The sequence below is a fragment of the Ursus arctos genome, unplaced genomic scaffold, assembly GCF_023065955.2.
Source record: "Ursus arctos isolate Adak ecotype North America unplaced genomic scaffold, UrsArc2.0 scaffold_15, whole genome shotgun sequence".
Lineage (NCBI taxonomy): Eukaryota > Metazoa > Chordata > Mammalia > Carnivora > Ursidae > Ursus > Ursus arctos.
In genome coordinates this window covers 24,104,268-24,116,949 of record NW_026622819.1, presented here as the reverse complement: position 1 = coordinate 24,116,949, position 12,682 = coordinate 24,104,268, and the positions used below count along the sequence as shown (strand labels likewise).

Sequence of the window (12,682 nt, the reverse complement as noted above, 5' to 3'; positions counted from 1 at the left end):
TGGTTTGTAGGCTCAAGTATTTCTCTCTTCCAATAGCTTTTTTAGTTTTTTAGTCTTTTCACTTTAAATTCATAGCACTTAGTCTATTTCACTTCTATTTGCAGTGCCATGAAGTCAGCCCTCTGTAACTGCTGGTGGGGAGGTTTTAGTGCTATTCTGTATACCTGGCGTTGCATATATTTGCTCCTTCTACCATACACCACCTTCCCCAAATAAAATTTGAGCCTTTTTTTTCTAATCCTTATAACAAAACAACACTCTCTTCCTTCTTACGGCATGCTGGGCTTCTGATGGATCCTGGTAGGCCCGCAGAGCTCTTTAGTGATACTACCAAATATAGAGATTTTGAGCCAAATACTATTTTACTCTTTTCTTGGTTCCTAGTGAATCTAGTCAGTGTGGTAGTTCTTCTCAAGCCTGTCTAGGGTTCCTTTTTCTCTCTGCTGTTCTCTATGTATACACAGGCAGTGTAAATCAACGTATTCTGGCTTTAGTGTTGTCTTTTGCATCTGTTTGCCTCAGACTGCCTGGAAGTAGAGACTACTGTGGGCTCAAACAGACAGGCATTGTGATAGGCATTATGGCTTTGCTGGGCTCCTTAGCGAAGAGGGGAGCATCATTGATTGAGGAAAGTATGTTATATGCAGGGAGATTGAAATGTCTTTTGAGACAGACTCTTGAGAAATATGCCCTTTACAATGGAAGTTTGTTAATTAAAGGTGACTCTTGGGTTTAAAGCAGATGTTTTGTAATGAGGCATAAAAAATTTCACTGCTATGAGCAATAATCTGAATCAGTAGGTAGAACATGTCCTCATGTGGGTTGATTGTGTTCTAGTCACTTCTTGGACATTTTTTTGTGGGGGGGGGAGACTCAGTGTCTTTGATTAAAAGAACTCTGTTTTCAGAATGTTATCTACAAAGATTCCTCTAGAAACTGTTGTGATTAATCATTATTAGCCTACATGCTTCTTAAGGGCCTAGAGCTTGTGCTTTTGTTTTTTTCCATGACTGTGACACAGGACCACTCATAGTGCGTGGCACAAAATGGTAATAAACCTGCTTATCAGAGAATAAAATCCAGAGCTTTTCCTGTGCTCTGTAGAAGCTTTGCAAGATCCAACCTCCCTGCCACCTCTTTGACACTTTCTTCCTTACCTCACTCCATCCATGTTGCCTCTTTGCAGTTGCTGGGACACATCAGTCCCACTTTACCATAGGACTTCTGCTGTTTTTTCTATCTGAGACACTCTTCTCCGAGATTACTGCATAATGCGCTCCTCTCCTTTTTTCTAGTCTTTGCTCACAGGACACCTCTTCATAGGTTCCTTCCCTGACCACCATTTTAGATACAGCTGCAGTCCTTTGCCCATTTTGATTCTTCATAGAAGTGTATTTATCTTGACCTGATCTATTTTGTGGTTATTTTTTACTGTGTCTTTCCCTTCTCTGGAATAGAAGGGGTTTTGGTTGTTTAGATCACCACTGTATTTCTAGGGTCTGGAAGAGTACCTGCATAATAGGTGCTCAGTAAATATTTGTTGAATATAAGCAGGTATTTAATGAATGAATGCATGCCTACATATATGGTAGCTCTATAGCAGCAATGCTGTCTAGTTCCATAACAATGTCTGAGATTAAAAAAAACACACACAGATCAAAAAAAATTTTTGATCTTTACTCTCTTCTTTCTCAGATGTATAGTCCTGTCCAGGTTCTTTTTTTTTTTTTTTTTAAGATTTTTAAAATTTATTATTTATTTGACAGAGATAGCCAGCGAGAGAGGGAACACAAGCAGGGGGAGTGGGAGAGGAAGAAGCAGGCTCCCAGTGGAAGAGCCTGATGTGGGGCTTGATCCCAGAACGCTGGGATCACGCCCTGAGCTGAAGGCAGACGCTTAATGACTGCGCCACCCAGGCGCCCCAGTCCTGTCCAGGTTCTTATCACAGCTACCCACATTAAAGATCTTCAGCGGTGCCTGGGTGTCTTAGTCAGTTGAGTGTCTGCCTTCGGCTAAGGTCATGATCCCGGGGTCCTGGGATCAAGTCCCACAAGGGGCTCCTTGCTCAGCGGGGAGTCTGCTTCTCCCTCTTCCTGCCACTTCCCCTGCTTGTGCGTGCTCACTCACTCTCTCTGATAAATAAATAAATAAAATCTTAAAAAAAAAAAAAGATCTTTCATCCTCTTCCTTTTTTTAGTACCCCAAATTTCCTTGCGTGCCATAGATTCCTCTAGCATAAATAGGACACTCATTTGTGCCCACCCATTCCCACCATCTTGGTCCCTAGTTTCTCCATGAAGCGTTTGGCCCTATGCTGGTATTCCTAGCATATCTCATGACCTGAGGAGGGTAGTCATTGTCCTCCAAACCTTCAGAGCTCTTGTCCTTTCTTGGGTTGGGATTAGGCAAAGAAAAGGGGTATAAGGTGATTGCACATATTGATCAAGAAGTTAAGCCCAAAGAGAAGGCAGAAGCGTGTGAACCCAAAATCCATGCCCACGTTATATGAATGTCTTTGGTTCATCAAGTACCAGATTAATTGGCTCTTTCCAAGGTACTTTAATTATGTCCTTTGTTGTTTTTATCCTCTGTACTTGGTAATAATATATGCTTCTGTAAGCCTCAGAATACTTGGTATTTTTTCCATGTACTAACTCCGTAATGATCTTCATGATATTAGTGCAGGCTTTTTAATGCTATTCATCACAGCAGGTGCAGCACATTAGCACCAAAAATTTAGACCATAATGCAACAATAGCTTATTGGAAACATCCATAAATATCTCATAAAAGCTTAGAATTTCCTTAAGACAGTAACATCACTTCTAAAGAGCTTTCATCTGTTACCTTAGAAAGAATGATAAAATATTTAAGACATAACATAGTTCTGTATATTATAAACCGTGGCTCTTTATGCTAGGTGGTTTTAAATTTATTTAGGTAGGCACTTTTTTTATATTCATACCTCACAAATGGAGCCTTTTATCATTTATAATGTCGTTGTTGCCATTTTAGTAAATGAGATGGTTTATGAGCACTGTTCATCAATGAAACAAATGGCTTTTGTATTATTTGGCACCTGGTTAAACAATGTAAATTCTAAATTACTTTTTTATAAATGCTCTTTTTTTCCCCCTCACCATCTTGTTTTTTTCCTTATTCGGCTGAAGATTGACTGTTGAGTAGCTTTATTTTTCCCTCTCTTTCCACTCCCACCCAAGATGGAGGAAAGGAAGTGCTGTCCATGCACCAGATTCTCCTTTACTTATTACGGTGTAGCAAAGCCCTGGTTCCCGAAGAGGAGATCGCCAATATGCTGCAATGGGAAGAACTTGAGTGGCAGAAGTATGCAGAAGAATGCAAAGGCATGATTGTCACCAACCCTGGAACGGTATGTTCTGGTGCTTATACATTCTGAGACTGAACCATCTTCTTTCCAATTTGTTCACCAAACCAGTAACAGAACATTTAGTTTTAAGTATTCATTCTTGTCCTTTGAGTAATTTTTCCTTTTAAATATTTAGTAAATAAAAAAAAATACTACAATGTAGTCATATTTAGTGGTAAGTTCATCTCATTAGTAAATTCTGCCCATTGTGGAGAATTTCGAAGCTTTTAGATATGTTCAGATCTTATATTTTTCTGAGTATAAAAGTAATATATCTTCATTATAAAAAGCTAAGAAAATAGAGAAACAGCCCAAAGAAGACAACAAAAGTTATCCATAATTCCATTTTCCAAAGATGTTACTATTCCCTTTTCTAGTCTCTTTAGAGACTTTCATATTGTCTTAAAACAAAATTGGCATCATACAATTAAATATTCATATTTAGACCTTTTTCTTCTCATCCTCTTCCAGAAACAAGAATCACAAATTTATTTTTCCATAATCTTAAATGTCTTTACAAGTGTAATTAAAAGGCTCCTAAGTTATTTAATTAACCCCCTATTATTGAACACCTAGGTTGCTTTCAGATTTTTGCTGTCACCAATATTGCTGTATTGAATTTGTATATGTGTGTATAAACACATATATACATAAACATGTATGTATTTTTGAATATGAGTCCATTTAATTTTTTAGGAAGAAGTCCCGTAAGTGACGTTAATAGGCTGAAGTTATGCACATTTTTAAGGCTTTCGATACATGTAAATTGCCTGCTAGAAGGGTTGTAAAATTTGCACTTTGACCAAGAGTATATGAGCATGCCCATTTCTTCATATACTAGTTTAACAAAAAAACTGTCTGATGGGAAAAAAAAATTACATAGTTCAGTTTTGTATTTATTTTGGTTTCTAGCAAAAATTAGTATTTTAAGTGCTTATTGGCCTTTTGTGTTTTCTTTTGATAATGGCCTATTAATATCCCTTGTCTAATTTTCTTTTGTGGTATTTATCCTTTTTTATTGATCCTTTGCCATACTTATTATAAGTATTTCCCATTTCTTTGTTTCTTAAGTGTTTTATATTAAAATTAGCTTCTAATATTAATTTTTGAAGTAAAAATATAAAAAATTAAGAACAGAGAATTAAAAGCCAAGTAGGTTTCTCTTATAAAGAAAATACTGTTTTATATATTTATTTGAATTACAATTTTTCTCTGAAGTATGTTACTGTTTCATAAAATAGTTATATTTTGGCATCTTATCAGGATAAAGTTTTCCAAAAATGGAGAATTAAATATTTTTATGTAAAGAAACAGAATAATCTGTTTAAACAAAGCTGTTGTTTTTAAAAGGCTGCCAAATTGTTTAATAGCCTTGATTCATAAAAATAAAAACTCTGGATCAACTTTTTGTAGCATGACAGTAACATCTGCACAAACAAAATGTTACTATTTGCAAATCAAACATTCCAGCTAATACTGATTATTTCAAACAAATCTAGAAAATGAAAGTGTTTAATAAAAATATGTTTAAACATAAAACTTGTTTAAAACTTAAGAAAATCATACAATTTTTGCTATTATATTGTTAAGCCACATAACTAATGGTTAAAGTAACTTTAAAAAAATAATATAAGTCATAGCATTATGACAGTGTAACTCTGAATTTGATTTTTCTTCTTTAAGCAGTTGCATAAATTTATATTTCTTCTGCCAGTTTTATAGCGGGGTCAGAAGATGGGTGGGAGTGAGGGTGGTGGGAGACACACCTTTTCATTTTGGTGGGTCTGCTTGAAGAGTCCCGTCGTCTGCAGTGCACACTTTGGGAATTCTTTCACCTTGGGGCTTCTTTCCATAGTGTGGTTAACATTTCCTGAAATCCTAGAATCAGTTGGAGAGCTTTGGAAAATGTAAGAATGCCCTGAACATCCCCACCCTACATATACTCCCAGGTAATGGGGCCCAAGGATCTGTTGTTAAAAAAAAAAAAAAAAATCCCCAGGTGCTTTTCTGATTCAGCCATTCATGGTTTTGAGCCATTGGCAGACATAGAAGGACATGTACTCCATTACCACGATTATCATTTACCTCATTTGTTGGGGGACTACTATGCGAGTCGGGTGGTAGTAAAGTCTATAGATTATGTATGCTGTTTGTCCAGGCGCAGACTCATGGCATATCCATGTGAAAGGAGTCTGTGATGAATTGCTGAATTCATAAACAATTCAGTACAAAAGCCAATCAGGAAAGCCTGTAGTTTCAGGCGAGATCACTGGGCCAGGCTGCCAGGGATACTTCATAAATGCTACAGGGAGGTCTTTAAGGGACTGAGAAATTGTATAACTTATTGGCATGATTAAATATACGTACTTGGGAGGATATATGGCCAGTTTTAAAGATAATGAAACCAGATTAGTCAGGATGAAACGTTTATGTTGGAAAGTAATCAGAAATAAACTGAGAAAGGTAAGTTTGGGTGCCAGACTTGGGAACATGTTAAAGTTAATAAAAATATGTTTAAAGGAGGAAAATATCCTGAAAACTCAGTATCATGAAAACATCCTTTCATTCTATCTTTAGCAAATAGAGCAGAGTAGACATAGCACCACATTTCATCCTCTGCAGTACTTGCTTTGAAGGATTACCCAGTGGTAAGAATATTGGGGAATTTATTAAATTTTTCAAGCCATTATGGTCACATTAAGTACTTTATTGCTACAGAACTTAAAAGAATTAATCTCCCTCCTGAGGCACTTTGCCTCTACCAGGGAATACTTTGGTCATTAGCAAGAATATTTTTTATTCTTCCACAAAGCTGGTATGATGGATATTGCAGGGTGTGGCCAAAGTCTAGAACTTATTTCATCTCTCCCCGCTATAAATTTAAAGATGCTGTAGATATTTTAAATCACTGTTTCCTTGGTTGGTGCCATAACATGGTGTTTAAAATCATGAAAACATGAATAATTCACTAGCATTTTCAGTTGTGCAATTCCTCTTTTAAAACCATATCCTGCTGCTTTGATATACAAAATCTTGGCAACAATTCCTAGACCTAAATAACATGTTGCTACTGATGATGGGCATTTAAAATAATTTTATATTAGGTTACCTGTGACCAAAATCTTCTCTAGTTTATTAATTTTGAGAGCAGAGATCAGCTTTATCAGATACCTAGTGACCTTTTGACCGTTAAGTGACATTCAAATATTCTTTTAAAACTTAAGTGTAAGTTGTTTTTTAACTAACATGTATGAATTTACACAGATCTATTCACTCTGTCACCTGCTTGGATTTGTCCGATGGCTGACTTGGGGCTACAGCTCGGGAGGTGGGGTAACCAGCTTGTTTTAGTTGCTGGAAGGTTTCCTGGTTTTACTATTGAAACCCCTCTGTCCTGGACAAACCAGGCCACCAACCAAACTCTGGTTGTGGGCATTGCTTTGTGACAAAATGAAGCTTACTGGCCTCCATGTGAATCAATTCTGTAGCATTTGGCTCTAAAGCAGCTGAGCCAAAGATGCCACAATCTCCTGGTAAGAGTTTAGTTTCTAATGAGGGACTGTTGTGAGAGTTGAGAATAAGCAAGGAGGTTGCTGAAACTCTATGAGCTTACTATCTTTGTACAAACAAACTTTTAGGATGAAAGAAGGGTATTTTGTTAACTGAAGAAGGAACCCTCTATTCACTTCTTCCTGTATTAGATCTTAAAAAAATGAGGCTTTCTGTTAAAATTTTAAAATTGCCTACATGGACATAATGAGAAGCTTAACCATTTGATTTTTGTGTCACCATACCTTCTATTTTAAAGGTGTAGAATTAAAGGAATACATTGGATCAGGAGCAAGATAAGGATGCCAATTTTATTCAACATGGTAGTGGAAGTCCTAGCCAAAGCAATTAGGCAGGAAAAAGAAATAAAAGGCATCCAAATGGTAAAGGAAGAACTTAAACTGTCACTATTTATAGATGATATGACTTTACATATAGAAAACTTTTAAAGATTCCACCAAAAAACTGTTAGAACTAATAAATGAATTCAGTATAGTTGCAGGGTAAAATATCAGTACACAAAAATTTGTTGCATTTTTATAATATACTAACTGGGAACTATCAGAGAAATTAAGAAACAGTCCCATTTATAATTACATCAAAAGAATAAGGTACCTAGGAATAAATTTAACCAAGGAGATGAAAGTCCTGTACGCTGAAAACCATAAGACATTGATGAAAGAAATTGAAGAAGACACAAATAAATGGAGAGGTGTTCTATGCTCATGGATTGGAAGAATTAATATTATTAAAATGTCCATATTACTCAAAGCAATCTATAGATTCAGTGTAAACCCTATTAAAATTCTGATGGCATTTTTCACAGAAATAGGATAAACAATCATAAAATTTGTATGGAATCACAAAAGATCCTGACTAGCCAAAGCAGTCTTGAGAAAGAAGAACAAAGCTGGAGGCATCATGCTCCCTGATTTCAAACTATACAATAGAGCTATAGTAATCAAACGGTATGGAATTGGCCAAAAAAACCAGACACATTGGTCAGTGGAACAGAATAGGGAGCCTGGAAATAAACTCATGCATATATGGTAAATTAATTTATGACAAAGGAGGCAAGAATATACAATGGGGAAAGCACAATCTCTTTAATAAATGGTATTGGAGAAGCTAGACAGCCACATGTGAAAGGATGAAATTGGACCACTACCTTATGTCATACACAAAAGTTAAAATGGATTGAAGACTTGAATGTAAGATCTGAAGCCATAAAACTTACAGGAGAAAACATAGGTGGAAGCTCGTTGGCATCGGTCTGGGCAATGATTTTTTGTATCTGATTCCAAAGGCAAAGGCAACAAAGGCAAAAAAGTAAACATGTGGAACTACATCAAACTAAAAAAATTCCATACAATGAAGAAAATCAACAAAATGAAAAGGCTACCTACTGAATGGGAGAAGATATTTGCAAATCAGATATTTAATAAAGGGATAATATCCAAAATGTATAAAGAACTCACATAGCACAATAATAACAACAACAAAAAATCCAATTAAAAAAGGACAGAGGATCTGAATAGACATTTTTCCAAAGAAGATATAAATGGCCAACAGGTGCATGAGAAGATACTCAGCATCACTAATCACCAGGAAAGTGCAAATCAACCATGAATTATCACCTTATACCTTTCAAAATGGCTATTATCGAAACAACAAGAAATAACAAGTGTTGGTGAGGATATGGAGAAAAGGGAACTCTTGTGCACTATTGGCAGGAATGTAAATTGGTGCAGCCACTATGGAGAACAGTATAGGAGTTCCTCAAAAAATTAAAAAATATGATCCATCAGTTCCACTTCTGGGTATTTTGACGAAAACAAAAACACTAATTTGAAAAGATAGGCACCCCCATGTCCACTGCAGTATTATTTACAATAGCCAAGATATGGAAAAAAATCTAAGTGTTCATCAACAGATGAATGGATACACACACACACACACTGGAATACTGCTCAGCCATAAAAAAGAATGTCTTGCCATTTGCAACAACATGGTTAGACCTTGAAGGTATTACCCTAAGTGAAATAGGAAAAAGACAAACACTGTATGGTTTCACTTACATGTGAAATCTAAAAAACAAAACAAATGAACAAACAAAGCAAAACCAAACTCAGATACAGAGAACAGATTGGTGGTTGCCAGAAGGGAGAGGGAAAGAAGAGTGGGCAAAATGAGTGAAGGGGATCAAGAGGTATAAACTTCTAGTTATAAAATAAATAAGTCATGGGGATATAATGTACAGCATAGTGACTGTAAGTATTGTGTTGCATATTTGAAAGTTGCTGAGAGAATAGATCTTGAAGGTTCTTATAAGAAAAAAATTTTGTAGCTTTATATGGTGACAGATGCTATTTGTGGTGATCATTACATACATAATATTGAATTATTATGTCCAGCACCTAAAACCAATATAATGTTACATGTGAACTATAGTGTAATTTGAAAAAAAAAAAAAAAAAAAAAAAGGAAAAACAAGGTACACAAAGAACTAATGGAAAAATATTTAGAGAGGCATCTGGCATCCTGAATAGAAATAAGCCATTCATTTGAAATGTGAAATGAAACAGAATAAGCCAGCACACTTCTTCCCCATGATGTAGAATATTTCCCCTGTGCCTTTGGAGAGGTTAAGGAAAAGTTATATCTGACTAGGTGTCCTTTTAAAAGTTTAATTTTTAAAGGTTTCTATGTGAACTGCAAAAAAGGACAAAATCATTGTTCATTATGCCAAATGGCATAGACTCATTTACAGGGATGACATTATAGTTTTTATATAGTATAGCTGCTATGAGTAATGGGTTTTAAATGATGTTTTCCCTTGGGGAATGAGGCTTTCCCAGAAAAAATCCAATTAATTTCTTCATTACTTAGGTTAAAGTCAATACTGAAAGACTTCTTTTGGGAATAAATGGCTTTGATTTTTCTCTCTAGAAACCTAGCTCTGTCCGCATTGATCAACTGGATCGTGAACAGTTCAACCCCGATGTGATTACTTTTCCGATTATCGTCCACTTTGGGATACGCCCTGCACAGTTGAGTTATGCAGGAGACCCACAGTAAGATATTTCTCGGTGTTTGTCTTAGCCAATTTCACCTTCTACTAACAGCTGAATTAGCAGAGGAATACCCTTTAGTGGATGTTTTCTTATTAAAAAAAATAAGATCTGAAATGAACCATGTTTCCAAATGTAGGTTACCAAATGAAACAAGTTTTGGTAGCTCCTGAAGAATTACTTTCTCAATTGATTTGACTGCAGGAAATTATTTTCAATAGATTATCCTTGGCAATTTTGGTCAACATGAGTCCCATGTATTTTTAACTTTTAAGGAACTTTTCCTTTATTCATCATTATAATATGTATTATTATTATTATTTATTTTTTCAGTGCACTCTAGAGGAAAGTAGCACCATGTTGGTTCCTAGCACTGCCGGATTTATGCAGAATTCTATTTTGGGAGGCATCTTAATAAGAGCTCAAGATCCCATGCACAATCAAGGGTTGTGTTGTAAGGAGAAGGCATGACTTCTGACTCTTAGAATTGATGTTACTTTCCACATTTGAGTTTTTCCAACTGGCTTGTTAGTGTTTTTCTGGGAGAAGATGAGGATGTGTGGGAATGGAAATAGTACCATTATATTCTTCAGAAGTGTTTGGATTTCCTACCTCGGTAAACAAACAAACAGTTTCCTGATTTAATTCTTTTTTTTAAGGATTCATAATGGGAGAAAAGGGCATGGGAGATTTTCAGTTCATAAATACAATTCTGGCTGATACATTAGAAGAGGCTAAAGGGTTTTGTTCTTTTTTTTCCCCCTTTGGATAAAAGTATGAAGCAGTGAACCAGGCACTGTGTAAGTACTTCTTTCTTTCCTCCATTCTCTAAAAAATTGTTACCAAAAAGGAGAGACCCAGCTAAGGCCAAGAAAGGAGCAGTTTCAATATGACAGAAAATTCGTTGAAAGTCCCTTCTTGTCGCAAATGTTAGTAGAATGTGATAGGCTCTTGTGGACTCTCAGATGGCAGGACTGTGTGCTGCTACAGGACTGCATTTCTCTTCATTCCCAGGACGCTTTAACAGGATCCTTTAGACTGATCCAGCTTATCACATATTTGGCTGCAACAGATATGCTTATTTTTGTCATGGTGAATACAGATTGGTGCACACCATTTGTCTTTTCCCCCCTCCAGTGGAGAAATGGATACAGCTGTATAGCTTGGGTATTGGCACAAACGGCGTTCTCTTTTCTAATACTTTCCAACTTTTACTTTCAATGTAGGCAGTTCAGAGACCGACCGTGTCCTTGTTAAGTAAGGGGTCTTTCTTTCATCAACATCAGAAAGTACATATTGAAATAAAATAGGTAATGATGAGAAATGATACATGTTTCTGTTGGTTTTTTTGTGTCTTTGGAATTCTTTCTAGAGAGATTTGGACATATATAGTGACATCTCATTTTCAACACAGACGTGTAATTATCAACTTAATCACTAGGTTCCAGATGACTCTTGGTCATCCTGCCCCACTGCCCCCAAATCAGATCCTCCTTTAGAATGAAGGTTTGTTGCCATTGAGGATATCTAAAAGAATATAATTTATGATTCAGCAGGCCTATTAAAACAGCTGGTTTTATTGCACTTCAGGTTCTCCTACTTTTTGTCTGAGATGTCTGTCTGTCCTTTTCCTTAGGTACCAGAAACTGTGGAAGAGTTATGTGAAACTTCGCCACCTCCTAGCGAACAGTCCCAAAGTTAAACAAACTGACAAACAGAAGCTGGCACAAAGGGAGGTTGGTATCAAATATTGTTCTTCCTGGATTAATGATGATGTGCTTCAGGTTTATTTCAAGATTATGCATTACACCATGCTTCTAGAATAAGATGGAAAAACACTTCTTAAAAAATCATACTTTTCTTTCCTCACATTAGTATACAGATTGATTTTTTTTCATCTTTTAGTATCTAAGGGAGCATTCCCCGCTCCCCCTCAAAAAAAGGCCTGTTTCTTAATGGATTCCTACCTTTGGGTATAAATATATCTTACAGAAATTTTTCAGATTTTACAATTGCTGGGCCAACCTTTTATCATCAATTATACTGTACGTAATATAATTTGAGTCTTACTCAAATTTTTTGCTCTTAAGGTCGTAAAAGATTGCCTTCCATATGTCTTCCATATGTCTGTTACTTTAGTAGGGTAAACTTATTTCATAAGGTTTTATATCCCAAATTTCATATTTTTTACTAATGGGTAGTGTTATCCCTGTATTCCAGGATCATTTATGTTTTCGTTCTTAATTCATAATTTTAAGAATAAATGGATTCAGTATCAACATAAATTTTGTCTCATTGAGGTTTTATTTTGCTTTGGCAGTATAAGAGAGCAAGGCTTTGAAGCTAGGACAAGTCTTTGAATTTCGTCTTGTCACTTCCTGTGACTTGAGCGAGACAGCTTCATTATAAAGGGGAAACCAAGGCTAAGGGAGACTGACTGAAATTTCTCTCTGTCGTTGCATCTGGGGAAAAAGGTGGTTGTGTGGACTTCTGAAATACTCCATTTAACTTTCCTCCAATGGTATTTGACCTGTAATAGCCATTTAATCAGTGGTGCAGGCAGTGTCATCGTTCCTGTTGTTATGAATTCCTGTGAGATTTTTATTGAATAAGTGTGCAAATATAAAAATTTTTTTATAATTATTTAAAGGGAGGTTGAAGGGAAGAGTCAGCTC

At 36.0% G+C, this 12,682-nt stretch overlaps 1 protein-coding gene across 16 annotated transcripts in view; it reads left to right on the top strand.

The window, feature by feature from the left end:
* DROSHA (drosha ribonuclease III) overlaps window positions 1–12,682 on the top strand; it is a 117,165-nt gene that overhangs the window by 47,679 nt on the left and 56,804 nt on the right. For 12 of the 16 annotated variants that reach the window (XM_026506737.4, XM_026506742.4, XM_026506736.4 and 9 more), the window contains 3 exons: window positions 3,221–3,390; window positions 9,886–10,010; window positions 11,644–11,743. In XM_026506737.4, the coding sequence (XP_026362522.1) occupies window positions 3,221–3,390; window positions 9,886–10,010; window positions 11,644–11,743 (395 nt within the window). The remainder of the gene's footprint in view (window positions 1–3,220; window positions 3,391–9,885; window positions 10,011–11,643; window positions 11,744–12,682) is intronic. The other 4 variants (XM_026506738.4, XM_048224333.2, XM_048224334.2 and 1 more) reach the window with 1 other exon arrangement.